General features: G+C 37.9%; 1 protein-coding gene across 21 annotated transcripts in view; it reads right to left on the bottom strand.

Annotated features, from left to right (window-relative positions):
- Positions 1-19021, bottom strand: part of PTPN13 (protein tyrosine phosphatase non-receptor type 13) — a 226989-nt gene that overhangs the window by 84832 nt on the left and 123136 nt on the right. For all 21 annotated transcript variants that reach the window (XM_012180310.4, XM_012180312.4, XM_042251610.2 and 18 more), the window contains 7 exons: positions 18155-18248; positions 10502-10721; positions 6527-6601; positions 6232-6406; positions 4692-4845; positions 4291-4429; positions 3448-3600 (listed from right to left, as the gene is read on the bottom strand). In XM_012180310.4, the coding sequence (XP_012035700.2) occupies positions 3448-3600; positions 4291-4429; positions 4692-4845; positions 6232-6406; positions 6527-6601; positions 10502-10721; positions 18155-18248 (1010 nt within the window). The remainder of the gene's footprint in view (positions 1-3447; positions 3601-4290; positions 4430-4691; positions 4846-6231; positions 6407-6526; positions 6602-10501; positions 10722-18154; positions 18249-19021) is intronic.

Genomic DNA, 19021 nt, shown 5'->3' with positions numbered 1-19021 from the left:
TCTCCTAAACAAATGTTGCTGGAATTGGAAATTCACATGCTGAGAAAATGAATCTTGACCCTTACTTTAACAACACATGAAAATTACCCCCAAAAGGATGAGACTTAAATATATGATAAAATTTATATTTTAGTTATAATTTATAATTTATAGCTAAAAACCATAAAATTTAGAAAATCTTCATGGCTGTGAATTAGATAAAGATTTTTTAGATGGGGCATAAAAAGTAGGAAGCATAGAAGAAAAAATTGGTAAACTGAAACTTCATTAACATTAGAAGCTTTTGCTCTTCAAAGGTCACTGAAAAGAAAACAAAGGTAAGTCACAGATCGGGAATATATTTATGTAGAATATACATCTGATAAAGGAACTGCATCTATAACATACAAAGAATATGCCCTTCTCAACAAAAAAACATATATCCAGATAAAAAATGGGCATTAGACACTTCAACAAAGAATATATACAAACAACAAATAAATACATAAAACGATGCTGAAAATAACAGTAATTAGGGAAACACAAATTAAAACCACAGTCATATACCTCTACTTACCTACTTTAATAGCTAAAAAGAAAAAAAAAAAAACACTGAACATACCAAGTGCTATTCAGGGTACAGAGGAACTGGAAATTCCATGTTACTGGCAGTAGTGCAAAACTGTACAATCACTTGAGAACAATTTGTTAATTTTGTAGAAGTTACACACATACTTTCCATAGACCCCAGCAAAGCTAATGTTAAGTATTCATTTGAGAGAAAAAAAAAACAAACAACCATATGTTCATGCAAAAATCAGTCTATGAGTATTGACATCAGCTTTATATCCATTAACTAAAGAAATGGTAAACAAAAATTGCTGCTTCTCTGTACAACAGAAAACTGCTCAGTCACAAATAAGCAAACTACTATACACATCACGGGTGGTGGCGCGAGTGGTAAAGAATCCCTCTGCCAGGGCAGGAGATGCAGGAGATGCAGGAGACTTGGGTTTGATCTCTGGGTCAGGAAGAACCCCTGGAGGAGGGCAAGGCAGCCTACTCCAATATTGTCTGGAGAATCCCATGGACAGAGGAGCCTGGCGGGCTACAGTCCATGGGGTCACAAAAGAGACAGACACGACCAAGTGACTGAGCGCCATACACACCACACCACAGATGAACCTCAAAAGTATTATTTTAAGTAAAAAGAGGCACACAGAAGACTAGGTGATATATGATTCTTTCAATGAAATCCTAGAAAAGAAAAAATGATAGTGATAGAACACAAATCAGTAGTTGCCAGAGTTTAGGAGTGGGGGAAGGGACTGACTAGAAAGCAACATGAAGGTACGTTCTGGTGTTGGAAATGTCTTATGTTTGGGGCTGGCAGACTTATTTAACGGGCCAGATATTTTAGGCTTTGTGGGTCATATGATATCTGCTGTAGATCCTTAACTCTGCTGTTGTAGTGTGAGAGCAGATACAGATCATATGGAAACAAATTAAGTTTGGCCAAGTTCCAATAAAGCTTTACATACAAAATAGGCAGGCGACAGTTTGCTAACCCATGCTCTTTATCACGATTGTGGAGTGGTTGCTCAACTGTATGTTGTTGCTGTTTAGTTGCTAAGTCACGTCCAACTCTTCTGCAACCTCATGGGCTGTAGCCTGCCAGGCTCCTCTGTCCATGGGCTTCTCCAGGCAAGAATACTGGAGCGGGTTGCCATTTCCTTCTCCAGGGGACCTTCCCGACCCAGGGACTGGACCTGTGTTTCCTGCACTGGCAGGTGGGTTCTTTACCGCTCAGCCAGGAAATGCCCAATTGTACATGTATCTTGAAAACTCGCTGAATCAAACATTTAAAAGTGGTCAGTTTTATTATATGTAAATTATACCTCAAGAAAGCAGATTTAGAAAAGGAAAAATTTTTCAAAGGCAATATGATATGTAACAGAAGGGTAACCTTAGAACGGTATATTAATGAGATTAAAAAATTCTTATGTTAGAAGAAGCATGCTCAAGCTAAAGAGAAAAGAAGGAAGAGGATACATTATTAGAAGAAGGGCAACCTACTATGCACTGAGCACAATACTTAGAGAGGGACAACCGAAACTCAGAGAGATTTTAAATTCATCGTCCACATTCACCCAGCTGGCTGAAACAAGAATTCAAATGAAAGACTGTCTGAAAATCCCCATGCAAAATCATTCCAGTGTGCTAACGTCTTCTACCTTTGTTGACAAAAATATAACTTGATATTTATTTCCTGCAAGTGTAAAAAATGTTAATAACTGAGGGAAACAAACAAGCACATAATGTAAAGTCTTTAAAAGTAGACTTACCTTAAATAAAACAAACCATGAATCCTAGATTAAATGTGGTATGAGTCTGTGAATGAAACCCTTTCACAGGTATTTGTAGGGCTGGGAAACCTGGCTCCCTTATTACAGAGCAGCAAGGTTAAGGAATACTGTTACATCCTGGGGAGCAGTAAGACAAGAATGTTCTGAAGTTTCTCTTCTCAATAGAATGTTATCATGTATTTGTTATTCATATTGGAAGCACTATCTTTTCTAATCATAAATGCACTATTATACATCTGATTTCCCCCATGGCTCAGCGGTAAAAGAATCTACCTGCAGTGCAGGAGATGGTTCCATCCCTGGGTCAGGAAGATCCCTTGGAGGAGGGCTTGGCAGCCCACTCCAGTCTTCTTGCCTGGAGAATCCCAAGGACAGAGAAACCTGGCAGGCTATAGTCCATAGGGTTGCAAAGAGTTGGACACGACTGAAGCGACTGAGCAAACACACACACACATGCATCTAAGGTCTTATACGTAGCTGGTGGCAGAATTAGAGATACAAAGCACTTTTTCTAACCCCCAGTACCCTGCATGAATTAGTTGGCATTAATGGAAAGACTATTTTTTAGAAGATTTAACTGAATCTTAAGCTTTTTTTTTTTTCAAAAAAGCAAAACAACTCTAGAATTAGTTTGAACTTGCCCCTCTTATTCAGACAGTCACAAAATTGTTTATTCTTTACAACATATCTTGATTTTTTTTAAAATTATGAAAGTATAATAACACATTTACAGGAGACTTGGAAAATACCTAACAAAGTTACACATAGTTTCACTATATATTAAAATATATACCTTGATTTTGACAGTATAAAAAAGGATAAAAGAATATAATCCCAACTCAGATAGACATGGGTTCAAATCACAGTTGTGATCCATATTCCAGCCACTGACTTTGGGAACACTATGTCTCTTCTCTGACCCCCAGATCCCTCTTTTACAAAATAAGAATTAAAATACTATGGTGTTAGCCAGGAATAAATAAGAGGAGATGAAGCACACAGCCTCAGTTATTGGCACCTAGATTTTTAGATATATGGCCTCCAACATTTCTTGTTTACTTTGAAAAAATACAGTTTATCGTTTGTAATCTGGCAGGCTTACCTTTAAAAATTCTATCTCTGTCTCTTTTTCAGAAGCTCCCATGTAGGTATTGTGCAATTTGGGTAGTTCTTCTTTAATATAGGACAGATCAAGTTTCTCCATCACTCTTGGAGGCAAGTAATGTTCCAGTCTAAAATACGACACACCATGAACCTAGAAAGGAGAGTGGTTTGGTAAGAAAGTCTGTTTGCTCTCTTCCTCCAGTCTTAAACTTCTTGCCTCAACCAAGAGATCAGGCACTCCTATTCACTCTTCTCTCTGAAGAAGGGAGGCAGTGAGGCAGAAGAAAGACTGAACTGATTGGTAAGCTTGAGGAAAGACTACAATCTCAGACCAAATGTCACTAAAGTTAAGGGCTACTGTTGTGAAGGGTGCTACTTGAGTGGCATAGTCTCTTCCAATTTCCTGCTTCCTCTCAGGTCCATGTATATTCAGGTGCACTTGGCCTTGAACATGTATTCCCATAGAGAGAGCTCTGCTAGGTTCTTGGCCACAAGGATCCATCCATGGGTGAGGCAGAAGACCCCTTTGATTCAGATTTGGCTGGAAACCCTTATGTCTAGTATCTGTGAGTTAGAAATAGGGAGCTAGGAAGGTAAGTGCTAGACGTCCCAAAACTCTGAAATGGGATAATTTTAAAAAGAAAGAAGGAAAGAAATCCCACACTATATGATTTTAAATAACCAATATACATGGGGAACTTTGTCATTCTGGGGCACTGAACTAGCCTCAAAAACCTCCGGATCTAAACAGTAAACACTCAACCAGGTTCAGTCTTTAACCATACTGAGGATAAGAACACCAATGCAAAACACTTGTCCCGCAGAAAAAAACAAATCATACCTCTGGTTGATAATCCCCATACTCAGCTTGGAGAGCCAAGGATGCTAGCAATAAAGAAGTCTCATCATCACAGTGTATCCTCTCCTCCAAGATGTCTTTTCGCAGCTGAAGATAATACTGATGACAGGTCAGAGTGTGTCTGGGAAAATAAATACACACACAAAACATCCAGGCTATTGATCTTGAAGCCTGGGTGACTTTTTTAATTGGCATATAAGTTTAGTTGCCAAGACGGCTTATGATTAAGCATGAGAAATGAATAAACAATGCAGAAAGAAATATTTCTTTTATGACAAAGAAGACTTCATCATTGGTCAGAAGCAAATAATTCAGTATCAGTAAACTCAAGGGTCAAAAGACCAGGGGCCAAAAGAAAAACAGAGAAACTCTTGTGTACTCACTGTATCAGACTAACATCATCCATGAAAAATTTAATTCGGAAAAACAAAGTAAAGTTAACGGAGGCTTTGCTCTTTTTCTTTGGTTCTTCTTTCCATCCCTCTGGGGCCACTTTGGTTAATTTTAGATCAGAATCAACAAAGAAATACTCATTATCTAGAACAGAATGAGAAATACTCCGATAGAATAAAAATACTTTCATGTTGTCTTTTAATTTCTTCATTTTGTGGTCAGACTTGCACAAAACAGTTTCACACTATTAACAAGATTGTTAAGAAGTGTGGCAGGGAATTCTGATACACTTCATATCAGAAGACTCTTTAGAGTCCCTTGGACTGCAAGGAGATCCAACCAGTCCATCCTATAGGAAATCAGTCCTGGGTGTTCCTTTGAAGGACTGATGCTAAAGCTGAAACTCCAATGCTCTGACCACCTGCTGTGAAGAGCTGACTCATTTGAAAGGACCCTGATGCTGGGAAAGATTGAGGGCAGGAGGAGAAGTGGACGACAGAGGATGAGATGGTTGGATGGTATCGCCGACTCGATGGACACGAGTTTGGGTGGACTCCAGGAGTTGGTGATGGACAGGGAGGCCTGATGTGCTGTGGTTCATGGGGTTGCAAAGAGTTGGACACGACTGAGTGACTGAACTGAACTGAAGCTGAAGGAGTTGACATGGAGATTCGGAAATAGGGTCTTGCTATATATTCAAACTCATATTAGCAGGATACTGATTTCTAAAGTACATATATGGGTAAAATAATGATCCCCAAAATATAACAATTAAAATCTATTACATAGCCAATGCCAGAGACAAATCTTCATGGCTGGGTACAGAAGATGCTAAAAAGACACAGCTATTAAGACAATGCACCTAGTTAGGAAAAGAAAGACAGCTCTTAACTCCTACTTCTCAATGCTGACATATCCATGTAGTTAATATTTCCCAAGGGCTTCCCTGGTGGCTCAGTTGGTAAAGAATCTTTGTGCAATGCAGGAGACCTGAGTTCAATCCCTGGGTTAGGAAGATCCTCTGGAGAAGGAAATGGCAACTCACTTCAGTATTCCTGTCTAGGAAATCTGATGGACAGAGGAGTCTGGCGAGCTACTGGCCCATGGGATCACAACAGTTGGACATGACTTAGTGACTAAACCACCACCAGTATTTCCCAGAAGAAGGTTAGGTAGAACAGGTATAGGGGGTCACTGATGCCAGGTTTCCACACTCTGCTGCTGCTGCTGCTAAGTCACTTCAGTTGTGTCCGACTCTGTGCAACCCCATAGGTGGCAGCCCACCAGGCGCCCTCGTCCCTGGGATTCTCCAGGCAAGAGTACTGGAGTGGGTTGCCATTTCCTTCTCCAGTGCATGAAAGTGAAAAGTGAAATTGAAGTCGCTTAGTCACGTCCAACTGTTCGCGACCCTATGGACTGCAGTCTACCAGGCTCCCCCGTCCATGGGATTTTCCAGGCAAGAGTACTGGAGTCGGGTGCCACTGCCTTCTCTGTTCCACACTCTACCCTGCATTTAAAATGTCTTGGTACCTTTGAGAGTAGCTAAGGCAAACAAATGATGTTCCACTAAGCCAATATGGGCCACAACCATATCAAGCACATCTTTGCATATTGTTTTGGTGTCACAGGTCAGCTCCAGTCTCTGCCCACTTAGGAGCATTACATTTACTTTTCTCCGGTTATCTTCAGTCTTCCCTTTCTTGGTCTACAATTGGAAAAAAATGAATGGCAGTTACCAATGTAACCATGATAAGAATTGTAACTGCTTAAAAAAATCATTACCAAAATTATTTTCTGAGAGTGACAAAGTGGTTTTATTACTTACAAGGATAGACCGTGGCAAATCCAAAGATACAAATGGTTCAATTGTCATTTTCACAAACTCAGGACCAAAGAAGTTCTGTGAACCACAGGAGAGGAATCAATAGTTATTATCACTTATTCTAGCTCTTTCCTTGAAAGGAAAATAATATAATAATAATAATAATAATAATAATAATAATATAAATAATAAATTAAAATATAAATAAAATAAAAATATAAGAATCAAATAATAATAATAGTAGCAAACTACATGTAAGGTCATCATATTAGAACTAGAGATCTGAAACAAATGTATAACTTTTGATAAAGAAGTACAGCAGAATTATAATCATTTTTCAGAAATAGACAATCAGAAAGTTGTTAGGCTCAAAGATATAATACTTAATGTATAAACTGGAAGTGCAATTAAAAACCAGTTTCATTGTTGTTCTGTTTCAATGTTGAATACTCTGCCATGTTTATAAGGTAAAAATATCTCAGTTAAAAAAAAAAAAAAGAATAAGGCTGAAATGTGCCTTACACTATAAATATTAGTCTTATCAGCTTCGACTCCTACCAAATATAAAGCCCGGCTTTATACTGTTTTTCATAAATAAAGGTTTTCATGTTTTGGACTCCAGGTAGACCCAAACTCTCTCAAAAACCAAAAAAAAAAAAAAAAACCAGTCTCATTTATTGAATATAGGGCTCTCAAGTTCATATAAGGATTTGGTTTTCTATTGCTAATGTGAAAAGTAATTGAATAGAATCTTATTATTTCAGAGAGTGATACTCAATTTGTCCTAAAACAAGTCTTCTAGTGGACCACATCTGCTTTGTGACTACAAAAGACACATTCACCTGTAACCAAGTTCTCATAACCCTGTACTCTTTTGTTCTGATTAGTGGCAATTAGGGATATTATCTGGAGAAGGCAGTGGCACCCCACTCCAGCACTCTTGCCTGGAAAATCCCATGGATGGAGGAGCCTGGTAGGCTGCAGTCTGTGGGATCGCAAAGAGTCAGACATGACTGAGCGACTTCACTTTCATGCATTGGAGAAGGAAATGGCAACCCACTCCAGTGTCCTTGCCTGGAGAATCCCAGGGACAGGGGAGCCTGGTGGGCTGCCGTCCATGGGGTCGCGCAGAGTTGGACATGACTGAGGCGACTTAGCAGCAGCAGCAGGGATATTATCCCTGGAGAAGGAAACGGCAACCCACTCCAGTATTCTTGCCTGGGAAACCCCATGGACAGAGGATACAGGTGGGCTACAGTCCATGGGTTGCAAAAGGGTCAGACATGACTGAGTGACTTCGCATGCATGCAGGGTTACTATAGGTGTCACGGTCTCTGCTCCGCACTTCTGCCTCTACTATGAAAATAATATCTCGGGAGCTGGAAGTAGAGTCCACACTCTGCATTTACTGCTCTTCAATCTACTCTTTCCCTTTATGTCTTGTACATTCAGGGGTTTCTGCCTAGAGGAAGAACTGGTTGAAAAGATAACTTAAAACAAGTTAGACTTCAGCGGGGGAGTAGGATTCAGAATAGACTGAAACAGGACATCCAAAGGGGAAAAAGAGTAGAATGAGCACAGGGCTAATCTTGAGGCCAAAGGCAGGTGCTCTGTGCGTTTGTGTGTGTGCGCAGTCTTGTACACTCCATAAACATATGGAGATTTATTGTTGTTGGTTTCTTCTTTGCATCTTCTCTGTACAGTTCATTTGGTTACTTGACGTGGGAATTCTATCCAATCAATGGAGTGTCGAACATGTGACCCATACCACTTAGGTAAAAGCTGAACATTAAGCATTTGTTAATTTTCAGTGAACCAGCAGGATACATTTTAAATGGGAACAGAAACAGAGTAGAAGAAATGACAATGGTTTGCCATGTTAAAGACAGAATCTGATACAAATCAATTAAAGCAGCTGAGTATAAACACTAAAATGTGCCTACACCAAAAATAATCTAGAAAAAATAAAATGTTATGTTTTAGAAAAGAATATTAATTCAACTGTGAAATCGGTCCTCTGAACACTAAAACTCTTTATTCAGCCTCAAAAATGTATCCTTCCTCCTTTATGTATTTGGCCACACCCTGCAGTTGAAGTGTGGAATCCCAATCCTGGACCGCTGGGGAATTTTCCCTTCCTGTTCATTTTTTTTTTTTTTAAAGAAAAAATACTTTGTGGTTCTTCAAAGATCAGCAGTTCAAATTCTCTAGTCACTGATGTAGCCTGTTGAAAAAAGTATTTTTTTTTTTTAAATAGCCAGACAGCATAGCCTAAAAGGAAACACAAGTTTTTAGTGAGATGACACTTAACAGTGGTATACTATAAAGGTACAGAATATAATTTATGACTCTTTAATGTAACAAAATTCTGTATTAGTTCTCTGAAACTATGATTTAGGAAAAGATATGGATATATGTGTGCCCCTTTTGCTTTATGTGTGCCTTTAATTATTGGAAATGCATGCTATCCTGACTACTGCTTAATTTTGACAAATGTATTATTTATAATGATAAATTGATGAAGTCTTCTGGAATTTCTTCCTTTTGGCTTAAAATAAATTGAGTTATATTTTATTGAACTCTAACAACTTTAAAACTGGAATCTGTCTTATACATTAAACTTAATTCCACATTTTAAAAATTGGCACAGTGAGACACAAAATGGTTTAAAAATATGCATAAAGACATCATATTAGAAATGAAATTATTAGAAATTGAATCCAAGTCTCTTAATTTGTAGTTCAGTGTAATTTTCACCATGCAACACTTTTCTTCTTAGAAAATTAGGAGAAAAAATTTGAATTTTGTCAATTTCAGGGTATACAAATTTGCTTTTTTAGAAGATTGTTTAAAATAAGCAACAAAACCCAAAATGGAATAGGTTAATATACTTTCTTAGCGTAGGACCAGAAACAAAAATAAATCACTTTAGATTTTATCACTTTTACTATTATTTACTTTGCTTTTGAAGAATTATTTGTAAAGCAACAGTACAATGAGATACTGCCTCATTTATCAAATTGGTGATGATAAAAAAAAGGATGACACTCTGAGAGTCAGTAAGAAAATGGTGAAACAAGAATGATCAGAGGAAACAAATTGGAAGAAATTTTTAAAGGGCAATTTGACAAGGTATAAAAATGTCTAAAAAGGTATTTGCCTTTGACTTGGCTATTCTACTTGGAGGAAGCTATCTGCAAAGATTTAAGTATCAGGATGTTCACAGTAACTACAAATTAGAAGGATTTTAAATGTCCAATATCTGGAAAATGATTAAATAAATTATGGTACATGGTAAGTTCACATAATAGAGTACCTCACAGCCCTTAACAATAATACTATAAAAGTTGTAAAATGTTCATGATATTTTATATGAGAAAAGACTATGTTCATTTTGAGCTTATGTTTTTAAAAATACAGAGGATATATGATGAAAGAAAAATAAAGCAACTAAACACACAGAAGAAAACTCCTCCACAGATAACAAGATTTGTTCATTCTTACCTCTGAATACTGTAATACAAGGATATGATACTTGGAGCTAATGTAGCCATCTTTTAACTATAAAGAGAATTACTGCCAAAATTCTGAGAATGGCAGAGCAGAAAGATGGAATGTACTTGATAGAATTCCTGAGCTTCTGAACCAATCTTGACCTCTCTAGCTCTGATCTTCTTGGTTTGTGGCATAATAAATATTAAAAGGTAATCCACCACAATACTGAATAAGGCCAGTTGACTTAAGGATCACAAATATACTTTTAAAAATATACAGTTGAGATATTATAAATCCATCTCATGCTATTGTAAAAGTGAAACCATGAAAAGAGCTAAATATTTTAATGTCAACCAACAAGATATTTAACATCAATGGAAACTTAAATATGAGATTTCAGAATTATACAATTTTTTAAAGGACTTTGCATAACATTTCCCTCTGAGACCAAGTTTAGATGCAGTAACCTGAGAATCAACTTACCCTCAGTTTTCTTTGGGTCATGGCTGTTTCTAGAGCTATTTCTCTTAAGGGATCCCTGGTGATGTCAAGCATGGAAGCTTTGATGGTGTCCCCTGGATACAGGCTCAACCGAGACTGTCTAAGGGCCATCCTGGCTTGCAGCTGCATCATTTCTTCTTCTTGCCGTTTTAGCATGACCTCTTGATTAATTAAGTTGCCTTCAAGGGGTGTTTCATATTGTCTGCCATATAGAAAAGAGAAAAGTGGATTGAAAAAAAAAAACATATTAAGTCTAATCAAGAAAAAATATCAAGTAGCAAGGTGTCAAGAATTTAGACAAATTTTACTTTTTCATTTCAAAAGAACCTTTGAAGTAACTCCTCAGTCCTATTTTTAATGTATTAATATACTGTGGTGTCCCATTTTCAGTGGGCAGATCTATACCCTCTACCTCTGCTCTGAACAGCTCAACATCTGAAACTGTTCCCACTGTGGTTCTCTCAGATTGGGGCGGTTTTATCCTCATAATCCTGCACCAGTGGGCCTGGACATGAGACAGAGATTTCCTTGGATTTTTATTTCAGCTTCCAGATCATTACTGACTCCTCCTCCAAGAGCCTCCAGTTTCCTTGAACTGGAAGTGTTAGTTGCTCACTCACGTCCGACTCTGACTGTAGCCTGCCAGGCTCTTCTGTCCATGGGATTTCCCAGGCAAGAGTACTGGAGTGGGCTGCCATTTCCTTCTCCAGTGGATCTTCCCAACCCAGGCATCAGACCCGGGTCTCTTCCCTTTCCTTGAAATATGAGCTATGAAATCAAACCATTCACTGATCTGCTTTGCTCTAGACTTGGTTCTGTTGGCCAACTCTTCCTTACGCATTATAGATTTAAGTGCCTGATGCAGTGGTCTTCCCTAACACCACTGCTGTCTTCACTCATGGTGGTGTTACAGAGACTTGGGAGTCTTCCAACACCCTGGCTTCCTCCATCTCAGCCAGAATTCTGCTCCCATGACAAGTCATGTTGGCTATAACAATAACTGTGCAGCCCCTAGAATGTCCTATTTCTACCTTCCAAAACCCTCTCCATCTAATCTCCTTGTTTTCTTCTAGCTCACTTCTTCTAACACTCTCCATCAAACCATTCATTGACTCTATCAGGAATTTTAGCTCACCGACTCAACCACTTCCTCTATGTTAAAACTTTCACTTTAAAAAATTTTTTACTTCCCATAAATGTGATATATTAATGCTTTAGAAATCTTGAATTAGAGTAAACACTTTTAATGTCATGTTAACTAATGGATTAGTTTATGATCTGAAATTAGAAATGTTTATCTTCTAGACCACACTGCTTTATCATGTATTGGTATTACAAGTATTATGGTTCAGGGTACAACACAGTCTTCAGTAATTCATCTGATAGATGTCATTCCACTTCTGTCATAAAATCAGTTAGTATTGGGTAGGCCGAAAAGTTAGTTTGAGTTTTTCCATAAGATGTTAAATTTTCTATACCTGCTGCTACTGCTAAGTCACTTCAGTCGTGTCCAACTCTATGTGACCCCATAGATGGCAGCCCACCAGGCTCCCCTGTCCCTGGGATTCTCCAGGCAAGAACACTGGAGTGGGTTGCCATTTCCTTCTCCAGTGTATGAAAGTGAAAAGTGAAAGTGAAGTTGCTCAGTCGTGTCCGACCCTCAGTGACCCCATGGACTGCAGCCCACCAGGCTCCTCCATCCATCGGATTTTCCAGGCAAGAGTACTGGAGTGGGTGCCATTGCCTTCTCCATTTCTATACCTGTTATACAGTAATTCTATTAACCCCCTCTAACCCTCACATTGCTTGAGTTGTACAGCCCATCATGAAAATCATTTCTTGGCATACGACCTGAACTCTCAAGAAACATGCAGAACCATGCTAACTGATCTCACTAGGTTCTCAGTGCTTCATGATGATTCATTTTCTTAGAGAACTATTTCATTTTTTTTCCTTTTCTTTTTTATCAAAGTTCTTTCAAAACTTCCTCCCTCATTCTCTCTCAACTGATGACTTCTCTTCAATATTTCTGGTGAAATAAGAAGCAAACAGGAAACAACTTCCTTATCCTTCTACCACCAGACTTTCCAGATCTATGTTCTGATCTTTTCTGTTACAATGGATAGATCTCCTGCACACTTACATAGGCCTCAAACCCCTATTGTGCATGGGGTTCCAACCCTCTTCCCTACCCAGAGGCTTCGCTCCGGCAGTTGCCCTCTCACATGCATCATCCGTCTTGTCCACTAGGTCATTCATGTTATACAAACATGCTGTACTATTTTCTACTTAGAACAAAAACACTCTTCTTTGGTGCCATATCCCCTTTTAGATTCTATTTCATTTTTCTGCTGTCCTTTAGAGTAAGTTTCTTCAAAACTGTGGGTTTGTAAATTTTATCTCCACTTCATCTTCCACTTTCTCTTGGACTCAGACCCATAGTTTGAGTCCTTACCAGTTTACCAAAACCAGTCACAGAAAAGACTGCCTTCAGTGTAATCAAAGCCAAAGGGTAATTCTTAGTTTGCATCTTACTTGACCTCCAAGCACCATATAACATAGTTATTCAGTCATTAAACATCTGAATACTGGGGCTTCCCTGGTGGCTCAGTGGTTAAGTATCCTCCTGGCAATGCAGGAGACATGGGTTCGATTTCTGATGCAGGAAGATCTCACATACTATGGGGCCCCTGATCTCGTGAGCCACAACTACTGAGCCCATGAGCCACAAGTACTGAAACCCAAGCACCCAAGAGTCTGTGCTGTGCAAGATAAGCCACTGCAATGAGAAGCCTGTGTACCACAACTAGTAGCTGCCTCCCCTCCAACCACTGCTGCAACTAGAGAAAAGTGTGCACAGCCATGAAGACCCAGCACAGCCAAAAATAAATATTCACTGGCTCCTCCTTACTCTTTTTTTCTGGATCTTTCTTCATTTCTAATCTCTTAATGTTAGACTGAGCACCGAAGAATTGATGCTTTCAAATTGTGTTGCTGGAGAAGACTCTTTAGAGTTCCTTGGACAGCAAGGAGATCAAACCAGTCAAACCTAAAGGAAATCAACCCTGAATATTCACTGGAAGGACTGGTGTTGAAGCTGAAGCTTCCAAACATTGGCCACCTCATCTGAACAGCTGACTCACTGGAAAAGACCCTGATGCTGGGAAAGACTGAGGGCATGAGGAGAAGGGGGCAACAGAGGATGAGATGGTTGGATGGCATCACTGACTCATGGACATGAGTCTGAGCAAACTCTGGGAGATGGTAAAGAAGGGAAGCCTGGTGGGCTACAGTCCATGGGGTCACAAAGAATCAGACATAACTTAGCGACTGAACAACAACAACGTTAGACTACAACAGTGCTCACACCTCTAGATTTTTCTAGTCTGCATATACAGTTCACACTTACCTGAACTCATGTAGCCACATGGCCTCAATTACCTTATATTTCCATAATTCCAGGCTCTCCCTTGCATTCTGATTCTACTCACCTGCTTAGGTGAGTGTTCTACTTGGATGTGAACATGCATCTTTAGCCTAAGATGTCTAAAACCAAACTCTTGATACTTGTTCCTTACGTGCAACCCTCTCTCAATCATTCACTGGTTGCTTCGGACACAATCTGGAGTCATTCTTGATTCCTCACAAATCCAGCATCTGAATGAGCAGCAAATCCTTAAAGGCATAACCTTGAAGAAATCTATTTCCAACTCTTCTCTATTACTAACAAACTAGTCTGTGCTGTATGCATCTCAACTGGAGCATTGTAATCACCTCCAAACCGGTCTTGTACTTTGGTAATCTGTTTTTCACAGAATAGATCAGAGTAATCTCATTAAAATGTAAATATGATCATAGTTCTCTCTGTCTCAACCATCCAATGGACTCCCATTATACTCAAAATAGTTAATCCTAATCCTAACCCTAACCCTTAGGAGATGCCTCCTCTGACCAGCCTACCTAAGTGAACTAGAACTTGGACATCATATCCTTGCAGTCTCTATCTCTTTAGCGTGGTTTATTTTTCTTCCAAATACCATCACATTCTGATGGTGCATTACTTAACTCTTTTTAGCGGTTTACCAGATATCTCTCAGCCCTATAACATCTCTGGAGGGAAGTTTTTGGTCTTGTTCATGATCTCATTTCCCGTTCACAGAAGTACCCTCTACAAGGTAGGTATTCAAAAATCACTTATTGAGCCAATGATTGAATATAATTTTATGGCTTGCTCTCACTTAATGGGGGTCAAGGCAAATGATAAAACTTTGAATCTATATATTTTAAACCACACCTGTGATTTTCATCAAACATATTAGCCTTCTTGTTCAAATTCTTTTCTACCAGAGCAACAAACAGATAACAAAAGTGACTGATCATCATTTTGTGTCCCATCACAATATCTGATTGCAACATTTGAGAAGCAAAACGAAAATGAACAAAATATAGACAAAACACATGCAAACAAACAAGAAACTCACAAAACCTAGATGATTTAGGAATGAATACACAAGTTCTTTCAAGACAAAAAAAGGTTACATCATTAAACAGATAAGCATTGAAGCAGTAGGAATGGCAAATATGTAAAACCGTACTTCAAAAGTTAACACAGAAAAAAAATTTAGAGATGCTCTTCGGAAAACAGCTTTGAATGTCTTTTTTTGGTCACTGAAAGACACTTTTGATAGTTCAAAATCCAAAATTACTCAGTCTGATGGATCTGACTCATAACTTCCTGTTAATCTCCTCCCACCCACTATGATACAAATCAATAGTGCTGTGTAGATCTGTTTTTCCATTTCATTCTAGATAAAGGAATGGAAATTTTTATAAAGAATCATGCAACATATCTAAATACAGAACTATTTATAGATCTCACAAATACGTGACCTAAAGAACAAACAGAACCTCCTGATTGTGTACTGGCATGTTAAAGATATTATCAGACTTTGTACATATACAGAAAACTCTGCACTTGAATAAGGAATTTAGACAATACCTCAGTTAATGTGTTTTTCCTTGGACAGGAAGAGATGGGGTAGTCTAAAAGAAGTAGACTTTAGCATCTTACATTAAATGTAACAAATACACAAATCTGGAATCAAGATGGTTGGGAGCAATATCAACAACCTCAGATGTGCAGATGATATCACTCCAATGGCAGAAAGCAAAGAGGAACTAAAGAGCCTCTTGATGAGGGTGAAAGAGGAGAGTGAAAAAGTTGACTTAAAATTCAACATTCAAAAACTAAGATCATGGCATCCTATCCCATTACTTCATGGCAAATAGATAGGGGAAAAGTTGAACAGTGACAGATTTTATTTTCTTGGGCTCCAAAATCACTGTGGATGGTGACTCTAGCCATGAAATTAAAAGACACTTGCTCCTTGGAAGAAAAGCTATGACAAACCTAGACAGCGTATTAAAAGCAGAGACATCACTTTGCCAACAAAGTCAAAGCTATGGTTTTTCCAGTAGTCATGTGAGAGTTGGATCATAAAGAAGGCTGAGTGCCAAAAAAATTGATGCTTTTGAACCGTGGTACTAGAGGAGATTCTTGAGAGTCCCTTGGACTTCAAGGAGATCAAACCATTCAATCCTAAAGGAAATCAACCCTGAATATTCACTGGAAGCTGCATGCTCCAATACTTTGGCCACCTGATGTCAAGAGCCAACTCAGTGGAAAAGACCCCGATGCTGAGAAAGACTGAGGGCAGGAGGAGAAGGGGGAAGCTGAGGATGAGACGGCTGGATGGCACCGACTGTATGGACATGAGTTCGAGTGAACTCTGGGAGACAGTGAAGGACAAGGAAGCCTGGTGTGCATAAGTCCATGGGGTTTCAAAGAGTTGGACACAAGTTGGGACTAAACAGCAATAACAGTCAACTTCTCCTTGAAAGAAATATTTTGTTTCACCTATATCTAATGCAGATGCTATGAACATCAAGTTGTGTTTTTTACCATCTTAAAGTGTGAAATAAAAGCAGCTTATCACTAAATTATGATCTGGTGAGCCAACACTTTAATGTTATTGTTTCCTAAAAAAAAAACCCTGGAAACAGTCAAAACTAATATTCTCTTATAATCCCCATGCTTTTGAGTTACCTTATCAAGAAAACTGAAGTAAGTCTCACAAAATGATTTAACTTTGTTTGGAGGAACATGTTTTCTAAATAACTAGCAAACTGACTATAAAATCAATCAATTTTAACATATAATTCCAACAATTCTTCCATTGCTCTCTATTCCTTCTTTTGACTAAGCTAAAAAGGCATAATATTAACTATAAGCTTTCTCTAAATTACATATATGGACAGGAGTGACTTCCTCAATTCAACACAGACCTTAGTGCAATTCAACATTTGCTTGTTATTGCTGGCCATCTCCAAACAGTTTTACTTCTTTAATAAACTATCTACTATCAAGCATAGATCTATCTTTGTCTCTAATCTCTTTGGTCAAAATTACCAAAATAGGGTCATTGCAATTATTATTCACACAATGGAGTTATAGTAATACACAACGCTATTATGTAAAGATTATATCATTTTAGGCAAATGAATACTGATTAGAACTTTCCTCATAGAAAGTATCACAGACATTTTAAAAAGGAACACAAGAAAAAGACATAAATTTTATAAAAACCGGAATATTACAGAATAATTTTAGTGCAATGTATGTAATTACTTGGAGTGTTAACCCTGGATAAACTGTCTGCTTTAATCACATGGGCAGGGTTACCTGGACTATTAATAATTTATGGGTATGAAACATTTGCCTGCCAGAATTAATCAGCTAAGGGGCAGGTTTTTGTTAATTTCCAAATGATCCTTTTGTATATAATGGTACTTAAATCAAATGAACTGAGGTATCAAATTTAAAAGTATTACTATAGTTTGGTAGTAAATTCTGAAGCAGCTTCTGATTCTATAGTATTACACTATGAATTTCAAATTAATGCTTAACTTTAACAACATGCTTCTGTTCCTGTAAGGGATCTGTGCACACATGAGGAAGACACACATTAATATATTCAGTACTGAGTTGACACATTTCACTTCAAACAAAGTAAATCAACCCATAGTTATAATACCACTATCTTAACCCTAGTACAAGAATAACTGCCATCTTACAAGTATGCTGAGTGTTTCAGTATGAAAATGAACTCTAAACAGTCCAAACTGGGCTTAAAAAAAGTTTAAGTGTAAGATAGCTTCTTTCAATCCAGTGAAGTAGTGAAAACTTAACTTTTTATATAATAGATTTCACATAATAGGTTACTTAGTAGTAATCTAGTAATTATTCATTCAACAAATAGTACTGAAAGCCTACTTGTTGAGCCCATGTAATCTTTTGAAAAAAGCATTATTCTTTTAGAAATCAAAGTTTATATCTTCTCATAGATGTTTATTGCTATACCTTTAGAACTTCCTTACTGTTAAGATTCCAATAACTCAAACAGCTGTAATATCTTTCACATAATTGAATTTGCAAGAACTTAAAGAGGAGGGAAGAAAAGGAAAATGGAGAAAACAGAGGGAAGAGAATAATTAAAAAATAATTCTCCTTGATTCTAATGAAGAAAAAAACCACAAGCAACTGGAAATATATTACCATTTTTTCATATTGCATACCTTGTTCTCTGTGGCTGGCCTTGACTTGGGGTTTCATCTACGCCTGGGAGACCACTGTTGGATTCAAATCTCTTTGAAGTTTCACTTTTTCTCACTAATTGTGAATGAAAAGGAACAGCACAAGTCATAAAAATATGAAATAATCTTATTTAAAACATAAGCACTCAGAAGACACATAAGGTAATTTTCACAAATCATATTCATATAATCAAATCAATGATATAATGTCATTAAACTCTTTAGCGGCAGTCATTTTATTTTTGAAAACAATGAATTATGTCCTCATATGAAAATGACTACACTGCTGTTTGATGAAACTGCTATTAAGTTCCTATGGTGGTTTTAGTTACTAAATCATGTCCGACTCTTGCGACCCCATGGACTATAGCCTGCCAGGCTCTTCTGTCCAACAGATTCTCCAGGCAAGAATACTGGAGTGGGTTGCCATTTCCTTCTCCGGGGTATCTTCCTGATCCAGGAATTGAATCCAGGTCTCCTGCACTGCAGGCCAGTTCTTTACTAACTGAGCTATGAGGGAAGCCCTTAAGTACCTATAACGGTTAAAATGAGTAATTGGAAGCTTTTTGTAATTTAAAATTTTTATATAGAATTATTCTTTTCACACCTTATATCTCAACACTACCGAAAGAGAACAAAAATCATAGCTTCTTTCTTAAATGTTTTTTTTTAATTGTGGTAAAAGTCACATAATATAAAACGTCCTATTTTTAACCATATTTAACTGTACAGTTCAGTGGCACTAAGTACATTCACATTGTTTTGCAAGACTCACCATCATACATCTCCCAAATTTTTCACCTTCCTAAACTGAAACTCTGTCCCCATCAAACACTGACTCCCCTTTCC

This window comes from Ovis aries, chromosome 6, assembly GCF_016772045.2.
Source record: "Ovis aries strain OAR_USU_Benz2616 breed Rambouillet chromosome 6, ARS-UI_Ramb_v3.0, whole genome shotgun sequence".
Taxonomy (NCBI): Eukaryota; Metazoa; Chordata; class Mammalia; order Artiodactyla; family Bovidae; genus Ovis; species Ovis aries.
Note: the sequence above shows the minus strand (reverse complement) of the source record. Positions and strands in the feature narration are given on the sequence as shown.